Source organism: Vulpes vulpes, chromosome 9 (genome assembly GCF_048418805.1).
Source record: "Vulpes vulpes isolate BD-2025 chromosome 9, VulVul3, whole genome shotgun sequence".
NCBI classification, from domain to species: domain Eukaryota; kingdom Metazoa; phylum Chordata; class Mammalia; order Carnivora; family Canidae; genus Vulpes; species Vulpes vulpes.
Genome location: NC_132788.1, coordinates 3,529,878 through 3,548,421, shown reverse-complemented (window position 1 = coordinate 3,548,421; position 18,544 = coordinate 3,529,878). Strand labels below are relative to the sequence as shown.

The window sequence follows — 18,544 nt, the reverse complement described above, 5'->3', positions numbered from 1 at the left end:
GTACGGCCCTGGGAACGCGAGTGTGCAGAGGCCACGGTGTGGAGAGCCTGTGTCCCGGGAGCGTTAGGTCCAGAGCAGCGAAGCCCAAATGGCATAACCGGGGCTGGTTGTTGCTGTGCAAACATGCATGGAGCAGGTGGCTCAGGAAGTGACGAGTCACTGTGGGAGGGAGGAGGAAGGGAAGGGTTTTTATATTTCTTATCATTTCTGATGGTTTTGTCTCTTGGTAACTATGCTCCTAGTTAGATACACAACAGAAAGGAAAGCTGCCTCTGACCACTGTGAGGGACCTTTTCTCCCGTCACCCTCAGCGGCCCGGGGGCAGCCACGGGACCCAGACATGTGCTCCCGAGCACGAGGGTGGGCGTGATGAGCACCGTGAGGCCCAAACGCCTGGGTCCAGGTTCTGCCCAGAATGGGCAGCTCTGCTTAGAAGGGGCAGCTAAACCCAGCATGAAAATGAAGACCCTGGGTTCTTGACACCAGAGATGATTCTACAGAGCAGTTGGCTAAAATGCCAGCCCCCTCGCCCCCCGGTTCCCTGATCCTTGAAGCAGTCATGGGCCGAGAGGAGAAAGTGGTCACCCAGTGGCCGTGACAAACCCAGCGGCTCGGGAATCGCTCAGACGGGTTTCTCATGTCTTTGCCATCCTCCAAAAGGGAGACCGAGTGCACAGCTCAGCTGGAGGAAGCTTCCACAGTCAGTGATAGAACCAAGTTAATGGGGGAAAGAAGTGGAAACCCAAGAAACACGTTCACTAAATGGAGAGAACTTTCCTGCCCTGAATATGCATCCGGTGGACACAGTGCATGGACCTGATTCGCCGGGAGCAGATTTGTCAAGGGGCAGTTTGCTAAATAGTCAGTTCACCGAATATACCAGTTTGAAAACAGACCACAAAAATATTTCTTTTAACGTCTACAAGTTAACAGAAATGTGTATTTGGTGGATTTCTTCCCAGACGTGGATATGCCAGTCCACCGTAGAGGATGCTAGGACAGGGCCTGGGCCGAGACTCGGGTACCTGGTCCCTCCCTGTAGGAGCAGCACAGGTTGGGGTCTCCTCTGTCGAAGCACGAGACAAATGAGCTGGCCCAGATCGCTGATACTTGGGAGGACGAAGGCCACATGGCTGTGAGACTGGTTTCCATGACACCTGCAGGACCAGAGGTAGAGCATCCCCTCCAAATACTGACGCCCCTGATCCCTCACCCGGGCTGTGTGAGGATGTTCAGAGCCCCATGGGGGACACGGGGGCCATCCCAGCTGTGAGAGGCCAGGGCCGGAGGGTCTTGGCCACTGCCTCAGCAGGAGCCTCTTGATGTGGCTTTCCAGATAGAAAACACAGCTGCCTCTCCACTGAATCGACCGGAACGAGTTTTCCTAGGGTCCAGCTCCCGAGTGGATGGCACCACATAGAGAGCATCCCGAGTGGGTGGCTTTCCTTGCAGGCCGTTTCTGGAAGTCGACAAGAAGGAAGAAAGAGGCCATGCTGTCTTTGATTTAGCCCCAGGCACGTAGCAGTCTCTCCCTGGAGTTGGCGTGTGGGACCAGGGACTTGGGAGCGGGGTGTTTACAGTACAGAGTGTCCTGTTATTCCTGGCTTCCCATCAGGACGTGACACTGCACTCCAAAGAATCAAAACCTCAAAGACAGACGAGATTAGGATGTTAACAACATGGGCACCAGTGAGGTGCTTTAGGATGCCTTTACCTTACTACCTGCTTCCCACTGTCGAGTCCTGAGCCGTGGGCTCTGTAACGAGGGCGTATGTCTTGCTGTGGATGAACCTCGAGCCTCAGTGGAGGGCAGAGCCTCGTGTGAGGGAATGGCCCTCTTTACCCCGAGCCTGCTACCCGGTGCAAGGCCTGGGCTGTGAGCCTTCCCGGGTGCTAGGGAGACGGAACATAGGACTATCTCAGTGGGAGCATGCTGTTTCTGATAATTTTGTTAAATTAATAAAATAGAAATAAAAATACTTATTTTTTTTAGGGTTTTTATTTATATATTCGGCAGAGAGAACACAAGCAGGGGAGCAGGAGGCAGAAGGAGAAGCAGGCTCCCCGCTGAACAGGGAGCCCAATGTGGGGCTCGATCCCAGGACCCCAGGGCCATGACCTGAGAGCTGAAGGCTGATGCTTAACTGACTGAGCCACCCAGGCGCCCTAAAAATACTTTCCTAACATGATAAAAGTATCCCTCAAATAATAGTCGTCAGGATATATTAATGTTAGAAACAAGAAGAGGATCATCAAGAAGAGGATCATCAGCACTCATCCTGCTAATTTCGCTCTGCTCTCGATGGGCTGGCCGGTGCGATTAGAGAAGGCAGCAGAATAAATCCCGGAGATACAAACCTGTTATCTGCAGATGTGAAAACCCAAGGTAGTTCTCCGTAAAGCCAAGGTAAAAGAGAATGTAGTAGTCTGGCTAATTACCAAAAAATATAAAAGAAAAATCAGTGTCCCCTTCTTAGACATCGGAAATAATCAATTAGAATATATATAGGAAAAATAATCAATTAGAAAATATATAGGAAAAATAATCAATTAGAAAATATATTGGAATAAAACTTATTTACAATAAAAATACGAGGTACCCAGAAATATACAAATCAGAAATGTGCAAAAGCACTATGGAGAATCGCACAAAACATGGTGGAGCCTCACATGAAAATGTTAAATAAATAGCAAGTGATGCCGTATGCTCGAGATTGCACAAGCATCTTAATGGCCGGAGAATCAGCCAACTGGGACCCTGGTGAGATTCCCAAGGCACTTTAGGGAACATGAGATAATGGTACAGAAAAACAAAAATGTAAGGTAAAGCAGTTAAAATAAAAATAGTAAGAAGGCCTTTGTTCCTTGAGATCATTTATTTCAGCGCTACGTTAATTAAAATAAAGCGGGCCCTGCTATTGTGGACATTGCTGCTATAAACATTGGGGTACATTTGCCCTTTCGAATCAATCGATCAATCAATCAAGGGGGCCTTCACAGATTAATCAATGAAACAACATGGAAAGGTCTAAAGAAAAACCAAGGATGAGTAACAGTTCCTAGGACGATAAAGGTAACATTTCATACCAGTAGGAAAGGTCAGTTGGGGGACAGCTAGCCACCGGCAGGGGTGAGGGTTAACCTCAGATTTTGAGTGATAGGTTAAAAATGTAAAATATGTAACTAGGAAAATTCCTGGAAGAGAATATAGGTAAATATGTGTATGGTCTTGAAGTGGGGGCTCAGTTGGTAAAGCATCTGCCTTTGGCTCAGGTTGTAATCCCGGGGTCCTGGGATCGAGTCCCGCATCGGGCTCCTGCTCCTTGGGGAGTCTGCTTCTCCCTCTCCCTCTGCCTGCCACTCCTCCTGCTTGTGTGCTCTGTCTTTCAAATAAATAAATAAAATTTAAAAAAATAATAATCTTGAGGCCCCTGGTGGCTCAGTGGTTGAGCATCTGCCTTTGGCTCAGGGCATGATCCCAGGGTCCTGGGATCAAGTCCTGCATCGGGCTCTCTGCAGGGAGCCTGCGTCCCCCTCTGCCTGTGCCTCTGCCTCTCGCTCTGTATCTCTCATTAATAAATAAATAAAGTCTTAAAACAATAATAATAATCAGCTTCCAGTGGAAGGACTTACGTACAGCAATGCAGGCAGAAATCACAACAGAAAAAAAAAGAGAAAACAAAAAGGAAAAAAAAGAAATCACAACAGAAGTTATCAATAAGTATTGACTAAAATATCTATATATGAATTTTAACAGAAAATATTTATTTTTATTTTTTTAAAGATTTCATTTATTTGAGAGGGAAATGGCGAGAGAGGTTTAATTTTTAAAAAAAGAAGAAACAGTTTAGCGTAAGTGGAGAGGATTCATATCCTTCATATGTAAGGAACTTCTTAGAAAGATGAGTAAGTTTTCCAAATGAGAAAACCACAAAAAAAAAAAAAAAACGATGAAATAGGAAAAGGATATGAACAGGAAATTCCCCAAATAAGAAATGCACATAGCCAATAAACCTGAAGAAATACCAGGAGAAATACAGACTAATCAAAATAACATTTTCACGTATTTCCAAAGATGAACGAGAACCCCAGGGGTCAGCCCGGCTGTGGGGCGCAGGCAAATGCAGGGCTGATTAGGGGGATAAATCAGACCTTTGCGGAGGCCAGTCTGGGGCAACATAACCAAACCCTAAACGGGTGCCCGCCCTTTGAGCCAGCAAGCTCTTTGCTAAAAGTCATGCCACGGAGAGAAGCAGGAGAGGAAATTCCTCACAACAAGGATCCTAAGAGTGAAGAACTAGAAAGACCGTAACGTCCAAAATTACAAGCTTTGGCTACATAACTGACTTTCACCGTGAATCCAACAAGACATCGCCTGGCGCCCATTTAAAATAAAGCTGCAGCAATAAATCTTCAGGACCAGCTCACGAGGTATTAAAGTGGAAAAAGCAGACTGTGGAAATGTATGGTTTTATGGCATTTCATTTTTTTAACATGCACAGAAAAGTCTAATAGTAACAGGGGCTCCGCGCTTCTTGCTCTGCTCCACCACGCTCGTGGCTGGGGGTCCAGCCTCTTCTGGTTTTGTTTTGTTTTGTTTGTTTTTTGGGGTTTTTTTTTGCTGATACTCCTGCCCCCCACCCAGTATTCATTTTTGGGGGGTCCAGGGCCCCCACCTCAGCTCTCCTCTGTGCACACCCCCTCCCTGAGGGATGCACACCTGCTCCACGGTGCTAACGCCCTCCAGACCTGTGCCACCTGTGGGGCAGGAACTGAGCTACGTCTGCCCACCAGGGAGGCGACCTGGAGCCACCTGCATCTGTTAAGCACTTGAAATGTGCCCGATGCAAATGGGGAACCGACTTCGTCTTTTTTTTTTCTCATTATAACTAAACATAGATAGCCACATGTGCCGCGTGGTGACCATATTGGACACTGCAGGTCTAGACAGCAAGTCCCAGCTGTATGCCCTCAGCCGAGAACTTTCCTCTGACCCCACAGAAGCAGGTAAATTTGTCTGCTGAGCGCCTCAGCTGGTTTTTTTTTTTTTTTAAGATTTTATTTATTTATTCATGAGACACAGAGAGAGAGACAGAGAGAGGCAGAGACACAGGCAGAGAGAGAAGCAGGCTCCATGCAGGGAGCCCGACGCGGGACTCGATGCTGGGTCTCCAGGGTCACACCCTGGGCTGAAGGCAGCGCTAAACCGCTGAGCCACCGGGGCTGCCCTCAGCCGGGGGTTTAATCAGCATCTCTAACCCAGCATGTCTAAGGCAGGTATTGATTCCCACCCCCAGGGTCCCCACTTACCCATCTTGGAGTCAGCCTGGTGGCCGAGGTCGAGTGCCCAGCAATCACAGTCATTTCCACTCCTCCCCTCTCATCCCACATTTCACGCCCCCACGAGCCCGGTTGGCTCAACCCTCAGAATAAGTCCCAGCTGTGGCTCACCAGCCACGCGGCCACCCGGGTTCATGCCACGCCATCTCTCTGCTGGACGTCTCCCCTCCACCCTCCCTACCCCATTGTCTTCCTTCCCATGGCCCCCCAGGAGGCACCTTTCCTCCCCTGGTCTCCTTGGCTCCCTCCCTCACATCACGCGCATCCCTTCTCAGACGCCGCCTCCTCCGAGAAGCCTCCCCGGGTGCCCTTTCTAAAACAGTCCCCACCCTCCCAGCACTTCTCTCTGCCTAGCCTGCTCGATCCCCCTGCACGGCCCTTAGGGCTTGTCTGTTATCCTATGAGTCGTGCACTTGCTGAGTAGAATCGACACCCGTGTCAGGCCCGGCGAGGGCTCCAGTCTGTCACTAGCACCCAGCACAGTGCCTGACCGCGGGAAGACTCGCGGCCGTCTTAGTGTGCACAGATGAGCAACGTGCACTTGGGGCTTTGTCTGTGTTGCATCGTTTACCCCCTAGACAAGCTTGCCACGCGGCTTCTGTTATTATCTGCGTTTCCAGGAGAGGACGCTGAGGATGGGCCAGCGTCCCCGGCGGCAAGGAATGTCCAAGAATGTCCAGAAGTCGCTAACTGTGGGACTGCGTGGGGGAGGGGAGATGTTGCTCCGCGTCGCTCTGCATTATTGCTCCTAAGTGACATTCGTCCTCGTTACTCGGGTATGAAAAAGTTGTAGCTACAGAAAAGGCGCACGTGATGTTTTCATGTCCCGTGAGTAGAGTGGCACCTAAGCACCCCCCCTTGAAGGGAACGGGCAGGTAATGGCCCCGGGTAGGTCTTGAACCCCCTCCGCCTGGGGAAGAGCCGGGCCTGGGGACACCTGCATGCTGGCCCTGATGGCTGATGAGGTCCTGAGTTTGCACGTTGCTGCGCCCCCGTCGATGGAGGCTCAGGATGGTGGCCTCTCGACTGCGTCTGTGCCGGAAAGGGTTGGGTAATCCTGGGTAATCCCGAGGTGCAGGGGGAGCGAGGGCGCTCGGCGCAGGCAGTGACTCATGCCCCTGGGCGAGGACCCAGCTTACCTAAATAGAACACCCTGTTTCCAAGGGCACTGCCCGAAAATCAAATATTAGGCCTGCGAAACCTTCCTCAGAAAGGTAAACAGGTGGAGATGTGGATTTGCCATCTCTGCCAGCAGATCGGGGCTCCTGAGATACTCTCTGAAAGCTCCCCCGGCATGAGACGGGGGTGAACGTGGCTCACTTTAAAAATGCTGCTAACGGGGGACGTCTGGTGGGGGGGGCTCAGTGGCTTGGCACCGGCATTTGGCCCAGGCTGTGACCCCGGGGTCTTGGGATCGAGTCCCACGTCGGGCTCCCTGCATGGAGCCTGCTTCTCCCTCTGCCTGTGTCTCTGCCTCTCTGGGTCTCACGAATAAATAAATAAAATCTTTTTTAAAAAAAAGAAAAAAATATCCACATACTTGCTCTTCAGTTATCATTATGCTACGCTGTCCTGCTTGTTCAGTTGTGACTGGCCGTCCTGCTGCTTTGGGGCTCTGTGCTTTCCATACTTCAGCATCCTGCTCCCGAGGCTCATCGGTGCCTGCAGGCCCCGACACCCGGTTCCTAGGGTCACACCTGGGGTCCGTCTGGAGCACCCCTGCAGGTTAATTTCTCAGGAAGGGCCCGGGCTGTGGAGTTTACATTCGGGACGCTCTCGGCTGGGCGTGATATCCCCTCTCGCCCAACTTGCCGTTCGGAACTCTGGCACAATAATGTGCCCCCCCGGAGACACCCGCATCCTGATCCACGGGGCCTGTGATTATGTCAGGTTATGTGACAAAAGGGGGATCCGCTTGCCGATTGCAGTTAAGGCTGCTTATCACATGGCCTGGACTTGGGGAGACGATCCTGGGTGACCCTGCTGGGCCTGGGGTGATCACAAGAGGCCCTACAAGAGGAAAGGAGGGACGCAGGACAGTGCAAGAGCCAGAGCGCTTCACTGCGAGGTGCACCCCGCCCACCCTGCTGGCTCTGACAGTAGAGGAAGGGCCAGCGATACGCCCTCGGGACGCTGGAAAGAGCCAGAGCACAGAGCCTCCCCCACCGCCTCCCCGGAGGCTCACGGTTCCTGCCAACACCTTGATTTTGGCCCAGTGACACCCACGTCAGACTTCTGACCTCCAGAGCCATCAGGTAAAAAGTTGGTGTTATTTTAAGCCACGAAAGGTGTGGGCATTTGCTACAGCAGCATCCGGAAACTGCCCCGTGGCTTCCAGCTCTCTCTCCACCTGCCGCCGACCCTTGCTCCCCCAGAGCGAGCCTGCCGCGCCCTCACCGAGCGATGCCAGGAGCCCGCGTGTGTGTGTGTGTGGCCTGCAACCCAGCACCTCCTAATCTGCAGATCCGGCTCTTTTTCCCTCCTGGTTAGGAGAGTTTTCATGGTTTCTCCCAGTGATCACTGCTTCCGTGGCATGGTCAAAAGTCACAGCCAACCAGGGTGTGCAGAGAAGAGCAGTTCATTTATTAGCCATCTAAGGTGGCTCGTGAGCCCCCACGGCGCGAGCAGAAGATGCTTCAGCTTGTTGGTGTCTGGTATCCGAGACCCCGCTCGCTGGCACGGACTCTTCCTGGCTTAGGCCTGTCTTTCAGAGCCCCCCATCTCCACACCCCCTGCTTTTGGCCTTCATGGGGTGGACGGGGTTGCTGGGGTCTTGACTCCATATACCGCCACTGGTTCGTGGAGGGTCAATCACAATAAAAATCTAATAAATAAATAAATCAGGTCAGCTAACAGGATGGGGACCATCGCTCATGTGTGAATTGTCCTGGCCGGGCGTTGGGAGCCCCTGGCACCCATCCCTGAGATCCTCGATCCCAGCCTCACATGCTGCGGCCTCTTTGCCCCAACCCTAGGCCTCCGGTTCCCCAGCCCCTCGTGCTGTCCCGCACCTAAGGATCCCCTAACGCAGGAGGCAGAGAGCAGAAGCCCTGGTCCGAGCTCATCCCTCTCTCAGTGGCTGCTGGGGAACGTTGGTGCTGTGGCCACCGCGTGCTCCTCCCTAGCTGACCCTGGAGGGTGCACCACCGACCCCTGGGTCCCGGACTGTCCCCAGGACTCATGCATTTCCACTCTGCTTCCCTCCAGATTTGCCCCTAAGGGGCTGGGGAGCAAGGACACGCGGGTCTAACTGCCTCACGTCGCCTCCAGTCCTCCTCCCTTCCACACCCAGTTGTTACCTCGAGGGGACTTCCCTGCCCTGTCCCATCTTCAAAGGGCTTTCCTTGCACCGGACCCCAGGCCACTACGCCTCTCTTGAGGACGACGGGCATCCCCCCTCCACTCTGGGCTCTTGATGTTGGTGCCCAGGCCGAGCTGGAGGCCGGCTGGCAGAGCAAGGTGCTGTGGGTTTGTGGTCCTGGGGGCACCCCTCGGGGCACTCCTCCGTCTGTCCCTGATTCCACGGCCGCCCCCTCCCTCCTCGTCCCCATCCCTTCAGCCCTTGGCTCTGTGTCTGGGGCAGCAGACTTGCTTCCGAATCAGCCGTTCTCAAGCATTTTGGCTTCAGGCTCCCTTTACATTCTTGAATTATCGAGAACCCCAAAGAGCTTATGTTCGTATGGATTATGCATGTCGGCGTGTACCTTATCAGAAATTAGAGTCAGGGCAGCCCGGGTAGCTCAGCGGTTTAGCGCCGCCTTCAGCCCAGGGCCTGATCCTAGAGACTCGGGATCGAGTCCCACGTCGGGCTCCCTGCATGGAGCCTGCTTCTCCCTCTGCCTGTGTCTCTGCCTCTCTCTGTGTCCCTCATGAATAAATAAATAAAAATCTAATAAATAAATAAACAAACAAACAGTAATGTTTAAAAAAGGAAAAAAATGAGAGCCAGGCGTTTCAAAAACAGTCATCCATTCACTTAAAAATAACAGCAGTAAACCACTTACACGTTAACATAAGTAACTAACGTTGTTAGGGAAAGTAACTTTTTCCAAAACAAATGAGGAGACTGGCATGTTCTGTGTTTTTGGAAATCCCTTCAGTGGCTGGGGTAATAGAAGATGGTTGAATTGTCGTCCTGCTTCTGTTTTGAATGTGTTGTAATATGTTGTTTTGGCTGAAGGATTTGAAGAAAACCTGTCCTCGTGCAGAGGTGTCGTTGGGGGGAAGGGCATGTTTCATCTGTCTTCCCAGATGATTCTGGACATCGTGCTTTGATACTACGTGGGAACCCAGCAGCAACTGGTGATTTTTTTTTTCAAGATTTTATTTATTTATTCATGAGAGACACAGAGAGAGAGGCAGAGACACAGGCAGAGGGAGAAGCAGGCTCCCTGTGGGGGAGCCTGATGCAGGATTTGATCCCAGGACCCCAGGGTCACGCCCTGGGCCGAAGGCAGACGCTCAACAGCTGAGCCCCCAGGTGCCCCCTGCATGGTGGAATCTGAAAGCAAGTGTAACAATGAACTTTTCCTTCCCCATTAGGTTAAAATCCATTGCTCTGTCCTGCACTCGAAGTGCATCTTGTATCCATGTGCCATTTGGTCACACCATATACAGTTTCCAAATGGTGACACATTTCATCTGTTACCCCCCCCAAAAAATCACATGGATTACTACCATCACCGCCAACCTCCTCGGCAACCCCTACGTGATGGACGCTGTCAAGCTCACCGTGGCAGACCTACATTTCCCGACATTCTTCTTCATGCTTGAAAGCTTGAGTTTTGTCATTGGCCACAAACATTGTCACTTGCTTTCCTCCAGGTGACGGGCTCCCTGTGTTCATTTCTAAGGGAACGTCTGACAAACGCCCAAGTCAGAATAGTTCATCTTCCAGTTGTTCTTCAAAGTAAAAATGATGCTTGGTGAAAAAAGAAAAATTCTCGTTCACGTTGGAGCTCCGGCAGTGGCCTGCTTCCTTGCATCAAGACCTTGGGGGTGATTCGGGGTGTAGCAGAAATGCTTTGAGTGCATACTAATTCCTTCACGCCGGATATGGAAAAGACACGTGCTCCGGGGTCAAGGTTGAGTAAGATGAACAGCTGTTACTGCAGCATCAAGGACGTACCTTTAATCGGGACACGCTTCATCAAAGACATGCCCATCCTTACCTTTGTGGCACGTACTGCAAGGGCTGCTGGGATGGTCTGCACCTCTGCCTTGACCCCTGCTAAGGTCCCGCCGTTGCTTCTGCACCACTGGTGCAGGTGCCAAAGAGCAACCGAGAGAAGTACCATCTCAGCTTTGTTACTAAAATAGTGGGGACCAAGTGGAGCCTCTGAGAGGGTCTCGAGAGCCTCCAGCGGTCCCTAGACCACACCCCAAGAACCACTGTTCTCAGTCGCGGGACTTAAGATGCTGCGATGGTCATTCTGCCCGTCCGTCTTCCTCCCTGTCGTCAGTGGCCGTCCCTTGCCATCTTTGTTTGGGCCGTCTCTCCTCCACCCAGCGAACCTAGCCTGTGGTCTTTCCGTCTCAGCCTGGTTCCTTCCCTCCCGCGCCCTCTCTCTGAATCCCAGCCACACTGGTTTCTAGTCTTCTGGTTCTGATCGTCGACCACATGCAGGGTGTCGTCGCTTCTCCCTGAGGGTGACGGGAACCCACAGCTGCACGGGGTGGGCTTTTGCCTGCCGGCGCACCGAGTGGAGCAACATCTGGTCGACCCAGTGTTTGCAATAAGCGGGATGTGCGGAGGGCCCTGGCCCGGCTCGCTTCCTCCTGCTCGTGCAGCTCCGGGTCGGGGTGACTGCCCGCGGCTGGCAGGCCTCACCTGCTGCTACTGTGCTGGACCCGCGCGGGTTCTCTCCTTCCCTGCTCTCCAGCCACGATGAGGAGAAGTTCCGTTTTAGAGAATCTGAGGCCGAGTGTAATTATCCCTTCCGCCGTGGTCAGCCCCTGGAATACGTCGGTGTCCAGGTGCCAGCTGCGGGGCCCCTATTTCAGAGGACTTCCCGTCCTGGGGTGCAGAGTGTCCTGTGGGCCCCCAGCCTTCTTCCTGCTGGGCTGGGGCTGTGCTTCTGCCTGGATACAGAATGACGAGAGAGGCAAAGGGGTGGCCTCTAGATTTTCTGGCTGATGCAGATACAGTCCCAGGGGAAACGGAGGAGGCTAGGCCCGCCCCACCCACGTGGCTCCGTGACACCTCTCCCCCTGGATAGCCGCCAGCAGTAGGCCGTTTCCTTGGTTTTCAAAGCTGAGATGAGAGCTTTGTTTGTGGGCCTAAATTCCCCAAGAACGAGGAGCGGGAAGCCCGTGAAGTCCAGGAAATGCCACTTACCCCCACATGTGGTGTCCCAGAGCTTCCCAGAACCCCTGCCTTGTCTCCAGCCTCCACCTGCTCTGGGGTGTCCCGCTCAGAAACCACAGGCGCAGTGTTCCCACAAGACGGCAGCACCCAGGGTCCGGCTGATTCCTGCCACTAAGACTGCATCAAGTTGATCTCGTCTAAAACTAAAAATACGGCACTTGGCAGACATTCTGTAAAATCCAGAACCAAAGGAATGTGTCCGTGGTGTGGGGGTACACTTCCCAGTCGGAGCAATTTGGCAAGCACGCCGGGAAGATCTGGGATAACTGCGGTTTTCCCGGGACACTCTGGTGCTGGATGTTTCCTGTGCTGGCGCCCTCCAAACCAGGCCATTGCAGCCTTGCTCTGTGGGAACCAACCTTGGGGAGGGCGAGGTGGGGGGCAGCTCAGCTTGCTCCCCTACTGCAGGACCCCAAAACTGCTTGTGAGGAGGTGCCTCCCGTCCCAGTCCCCAGGACCCTCGTGACCTCGGGGGAGTGCAGCGACCGGTCACTTTCTCCGGAGGGTGCCAACCCAACCCCCACCTGCCTGGAGCTGCCTTCCTTGCAGGGCCATTAGCTCACCCAGGGTGCAGGGCAGGGGCGACTGGCCGGGGCCTCACAGCCTTGCCCGTCTATGAGCTTGGTCTCTGCCTTCCCTGTGGCGTCTGCAGAGCACTGACCAGCCCGTGAACCACTTGGATTCTTCTTTCCTCTAATCTCCTCTCAAACAATTAGACTGGGCAATAGATTGGTTTGAAATAACCATGTGGCCTGACCACGTCCACCCCCAGGCCCCCACCTGCCCCTGGCCCCACTGGGCTCCCCAGGGCCTCTCTCCTCACCCCCCGACTGAGGAAGGTTGGATGCTCGGTGCTAATGACTCAGGTCCTCTGGGGAAACAGGGCGCCGAACGAAACACAGTCTCCGAACTCTGGGCTGGGCATCAGGAAAGCTGCGGGTTCCAGCTCTGAGCTGGAGTTCGGGACCCCCGTCCCTCCTCTATTAGTATGAGTTAGCTGAGGTGGTGCAGGCAGCAGCGGCAACTGTCCCAGCCTGTGATTCTGAGCCTCGATGGGCCGCGGCCCTTTGGTGCTGGATGACACTCCTCGGTAGGCAGCCTGGAAAAATGTACAATTGCAAATAGTCACAGAACTGTTGAAATGCAATTTTGTTTCTATAAAAATAAAGTATTTCAGTTCCAGCCTACCCAGACTGCACGTGATTGAACCCAACTTATTGGGCTTCCCCCTCTGGAAAAGGAGCTGGTGACTTTAGGTCACCGTTTTCTGGACACGAGAAAGATCCTGTGTGTGTGTATACGTGTGTGTGCACACACATGCGTGCAAGCATTTAAAACCTGTTGCAGGGACGCCTGGGGGGCTCAGCGTTTGAGCATCTGCCTTTGGCTCGGGGTGTGATCCTGGAGACCCGGGATCGAGTCCCACATGGGGCTCCCCGCAAGGAGCCTGCTTCTTCCTCTGCCTGTGTCTCTGCCTCTCTCTGTGTCTCTCATGAATAAATAAATAAAATCTTTAAAAAAAAAAAATAAAACCTGTTGCAAAAACAAGGAAGGTGTCTAATAGATTTCCTGTTTCTGATATTTTCCTAAGGGGGTTAAAGGGCAAGATTAAGAAGGAAAGCTCCCAGCGGGAGCTGCTTGCGGACTCCGCGCACCTGAATGAGACCCACTGTGCCCGCTGCCTGCAGCCCTACCGGCTTCTCGTGACCCCCAAAAGGCAATGCCTGGACTGTCACCTCTTCACCTGCCAAGACTGCAGCCACGCCCACCCGGAGGAGCAGGGCTGGCTCTGCGACCCCTGCCACCTGGCCAGGTGAGCCAGTGGGTGTTAGGGCCTGACACGTCCCCTCGGTGGGGCTGGCTGAAGAAGGGCGGGCACGGACGTGTGCTGCGCGGGGCAGTGCCGCGGGCCTGAGCTCCGTGTCTCCGCAGAGTTGTGAAGATCGGCTCGGTAGAGTGGTACCACAAGCACCTGAGGGCCCGCTTCAAGCGGTTCGGGAGTGCCAAGGTGATCCGGTCCCTGTGCGGACGGCTGCAGGGTGCAGGTGAGGAGTGCGCCTCTCCCGGGGGCTCTTTGTGTTCCCAGGCATGTTTTATGTTTTAAGACCAAGCAGATCCTTGGAATGTGAGTGTGCACCTGTCTGTCCGTGTCAGGTGTTTTAGGCGAGGTTGGCTCCTTTCCGTGGGATGCAAACATCTGTACCCCCCTGGCCTCGCCCCCTGGGAAGTCCTGCATACTCTTGACACCCCCACTATTTGAAATCATATTTTTCCATGCTTTCTAGCAGGTTGAGAACTGACAGCTGAGGTCTCAAACTCCGTGGCCGGTCGAATAGCCAGGCGCTCGCGGGCTAATACAACACATTCTCCAAACCTTTCCTCCCCGGGAGCCCAGTTTGGGGCCTAGGCTTTCTCTTTTCGGGAAATATCCCCTGTGCATCTGATGATTATCAAGACTCAGGGGTCCTGATTGTAACGCAGCAGTGTGTTTAAATATTTTGAATCCAAGTATTTATTCCATAATGAACTCGAAACCTAGACTGTGATCTTGCACTAACCGTACGTTCACCTGAATTGTCCACTTTTAAGGTATTTGGGAAGGGAGATCATTTCAGGGGAAGGACAAAGTTTGGAAATTGAACAGAGATGACTGAGCAGTGTTTGCAGGGGACAAGTGCCTTGTCCCTGCCACTTGAGTTCCAGGCTCTGCCATTAAGCCTGGCCAAGCATTCGGGCTGGCACAGCCCATCAGGCAGGTGTCTGGGGGCTGGGCGCCTTGACTCTCTCCAAGTGGAGGACCAATGCAAGGGCCCGAGGCGCTGGAGCCCGTGCATGTTAAGAGCAGATGCTGTGCTTCTTGGCTTAGTGTCCTCATCACATCCCAGCCTCAGGCCTTCCAGGGAGGGGCCTTACATGTGTCTTGTGTCCTATAAAGTCTCACATTGATAAGCAGGATCTGAAGTTGGGCAGGGCCACCCCCAGAGCACTAGGGCTTTCACTGGACCAGGTGCTTCTCAGGTATCTCAGCACATTATTGAATTTAGGACAAGGACCCCACCCCCACCCCAGAGGCCCCCTCAGCTGTCATGGCTCGTAGCACCTGGAGCAGGGAACCAGGGGGTGAGAGGCTTCTTGGTTCTTGGGGGAAGAAGGCACATGATAAATCGTCCAAATCAGAACATTTTCAAGAATAAAAGGAGGCTCTCCTGGTAACTGTGCTGAGGCAACAGATGGGACCACAGACACGGGAGCCGCTGCCACCCGATTCTTGAAGGCTGTGTCTGTCTCAGGCTGGAGTCCGTCAGGAAAGCCCATACCCCCCTGCCCACTCGGGCAGCCAGGAGCCGGCCGAGTGGGTCTCTCCCTGCAACCCCAGGAGCTGAGTCCAGCCCCGCTGTAAGCCTGAGGGTGGGAACCTCAGGGAGCGCGACGGAAAGCCGCACAGCAGAGCGTTCCAGAACCTCAACCCCGAAGGCGGCTCCGTACACAGAGGCCTCACTAGATCCCCTGAGGATGTGGCCTCCATCTGGGAGGTGCCGATCTTGATCTCCAGGCACCGGGTGGGCTGCGGGAAAGGCTGTGGGATGGTGACGCCCAGCCAGGACCTGCCGATTTCAGTTGTCACGACTGAGGGCCACGAGGTGGCACTGTGGGGCAGCAGGAACCGGGCAGCACGGGGTCGGGGTGGAGGGGGGCACCCTGTGTCCAGGGGTGATCTCACTGAGTCATGGAGGGTGCAGGGGAAGGAAAGTTGCATCTTTTTTCTCAGGTAGTCAAACTGAAAAACTAGAAGTGATGGAGGTTACTGTTTAGAGACCTGGCCAGCCAGGGCCTGGTGCAGGCTGGTCCCCTGGGGGGCGGGGGGTACCGGGTCTTCTCCGGGCGACCCAGCAGAGCCACGGGGCCCCGCGGCAGGAGACCGTCCAGGGCCGGGAGGGAGGGGAGAGGACCCTGTCCTCGGGCATGTGGTCCCAGGAGGCTGACCCCACCGCCTCTTCTTTGGTCCCAGGTTCGCCTGACAGCGCGCGCAGCTCGCCTGACAACCACAGTAAGTGCCTCATGCCCCCGGGTGGGGTTTGTTGCCACCTCCCTGTCAAGGGCGCCCACGCACCCTCTCCCGCGACAGCAGCAGGGAGGCCTCTGGGCTTTGCTAAGAATCACTGGCTCTGGAGAGGGTGGGGGCCGCGCAAACCCTCCCCAGCGGGGACACGTGCAAGGAGCTGGTAACCAGCAGGGGCGCAGGGCTCCTGTTCCTGTTCGGTCCTGGGGACAGGCCACGTGCATGTGCATACACACTCACACTCATGCATGCAAACCATGCACATCGTGCACAAGCATACACGGGAGCACGCACACAACCTCACATATGCACATGCATGCACGCACACATGCACACACGGGCATGCACGCTGAACACATGCACATACACATGCATGCACACATGGGAACGCACACTCATGCACATGCACGCTCAGGGGCATGCACACATGCACATGCCCCAGGCCTCCGGAAGCCACATCCACATTTGCTCAGCTCAGCTCAGTGTCCTTCCTCTGTCTGGTGGTTTAGGGTGAGTTTCCTCAAGGCTCACTGTCCAGAGAGTGAAGATAATTACCCGGTCCGTCCGCTGCACGGGTCTGAGTCCGGGGAACCCAGAAAGGCTTTCAGGGTGTTCTCAAGGACACTAAATGCCCTGCTGTTCACACTTGAGACCTCCCCCCACGCAAAGGCACAAGGAGTGAGGGCCGGGGCAGCACAGGCTGGGGTGGGCGGTGGCAGCTAGTGCAGGGCCCAGCCCCACAGCCCAAGCTCCTCATCGTGGCCCCTGAGGGAAGGTGGAAGATCCATGCCCTAAATCCCAAGAGTCCATTTCCTGGATTCCTTTCTGGTGACCTAACAGGAGACCAGGGGCCAGGCCAGCGTGAGTGGGAGAGCAGAGGGCCGGGGCCACCTGGGTGCTCAGGTGAGGGCCTGGCCAGGGCAGAGAAAGGGGGGGCGGGATCAGCAGATGAAATGACTGAGAAAACATGACTTAGCTCTGGCCTCCTTCCCCCACCACAAGGCCGGGGGGTGAGATTGCCCAAGAAGCAGTCCAGGAATGGAGGGCAAATGCCTGAAGGTGTGACCCTCGACAAAATTGTTGCAAAGTAATAGTTTCCTGCTGGGATTCAGAACGGGTCTAAATGATGCTTGGATAGGTCTCTGTGAGGCCAGCAGATGAGCTTGCCTGGATGGATCCACAGTGGGTAGATGGGTGGATGGAGAAGGGATGGGTGAGTGGATGAGTGGTAGGTAGGTAGACGGGTGGACAGATGGGTGGGGGTAGATGGGTGTGTGGATGGGCTGTAGATGGGCGGGGAGGATGGATGGATGGGTGGGTAGGTGGATGTGTGGGTGGTGGATGTATGGTCTGCCCCCAGTCTTTCTCTCCCCGGGTGGAGTCATGCAGGTGTCCGTTGCAGGTGGGCCGGAGCCAAGCCCTGGTGAGGGAAGTGGAGACAGTGAACAGACAGATGAGGATGGAGAACCGGGCACAGTGGCCCAGGCCCAGCCCCTCGGCAGCACGGTAAGTCCTCCCCAGACACCCCCACTGCCAAGTGGGAGGCTTGGGTCCTAATTTCCTAAAAATCTCCGTGCTCTCCACGGCTCTCCTGGGTGCTTCAGCATGAGCACAAGACCCCGCCTCCCTTGCCGTGCCTGGACGGTCTCTGAGACTGAGCATGAAAGAGGAGCTGCTTTCACACGTGGTCTCACCATAAGAAACCCCAAAGCAAGGTGTGGGGTGGGCAGAGGCTGCAGAGAAGCCTGCCTGACCCGTCCAGCCAGAGTCCCGGGGTGGGGGGGCACGCTTGTGAGGTTGTGAGGGCAGGCAGGGGTCCCAGAGCACCCTGCATCTTTTAAGGAAGGGGACCCCCTTTAGACTCCTTCCTGTGAACATTTTACTTTTCCTTATAGGCGACCACGAGCCTTTTATTCGTGTTGGTCTCCATCTTCATTTATTTTATGACTTATTTTTTCTTAAGATTTTATTTATTCATGAGAGACACACAGAGAGAGAGAGAGAGGCAGAGACACAGGCAGAGGGAGAAGCAGGCTCCATGCAGGGAGCCCGACACGGGACTCGATCCCGGGTCTCCAGGATCAGGCCCTGGGCCGAAGGCAGGCGCCAAACCACTGAGCCACCCAGTTTTATGCCCATTTTATGACTTATTTTTGATGATAGACGAGCAAAGCACGGCCCAGCGTTTCTGGGTGGGATGACGGAAGGGGGCAGGTTGGGGCAGGGGTGGATGATGAGTTTAGTTGGGAGACACGGGGAGGATGCTGGGGTCCATGAGACTCGGCACCAGCCAGACCCGGCCAGTCTACAGCGAGAGAATTGTATTCCTGCCACTCTGAGCTTGAAGAGTACTAGCCAGTGTCCGGAACATTCCCTATGCGATACCTTTAAAGGATCAAGATCGTCGTGGGGGAGGATTTCAGTGGGCTGGTGCTCTTCATCTGAACACCAGGGAGCTCTCCTCCAAGTCTGCATCCCCGCACGACGGGGGGGGGGGGGCTCATTTGCATGAACCGCCCCCCCCCATACACACCTCTGAAGGGAGAGAAGCAGCCATCAGCCCCGGAGAAGACCGCCGGCCCCTCCCCGGCCCCCCACCCAACACCCCGAGGCCACAGAGCTCCGGGCCCGTGTCCTCAGCACTTCTGAGCAGCCCCATGCCCCTCGGGCCGAGCAGGTGTTTCCTTCTGCTCTAAGAGATGCTGAGGATGCAGATCTTGCGGGGAATTCGGGGCAGGGGGGCCTCGGGACCCCTTCCGAGCTCCGGAGCTCCTTCG

General features: G+C 54.6%; 1 protein-coding gene across 1 annotated transcript in view; it reads left to right on the top strand.

Moving 5' to 3' along the window:
• The window catches only part of MLPH (melanophilin), a 48,352-nt gene that overhangs the window by 9,882 nt on the left and 19,926 nt on the right, over window positions 1–18,544 (top strand). The window contains exons 3-6 of the mRNA XM_025984319.2: window positions 13,299–13,520; window positions 13,640–13,752; window positions 15,717–15,755; window positions 17,170–17,273. Coding sequence (XP_025840104.2) covers window positions 13,299–13,520; window positions 13,640–13,752; window positions 15,717–15,755; window positions 17,170–17,273 — 478 coding nt within the window. The remainder of the gene's footprint in view (window positions 1–13,298; window positions 13,521–13,639; window positions 13,753–15,716; window positions 15,756–17,169; window positions 17,274–18,544) is intronic.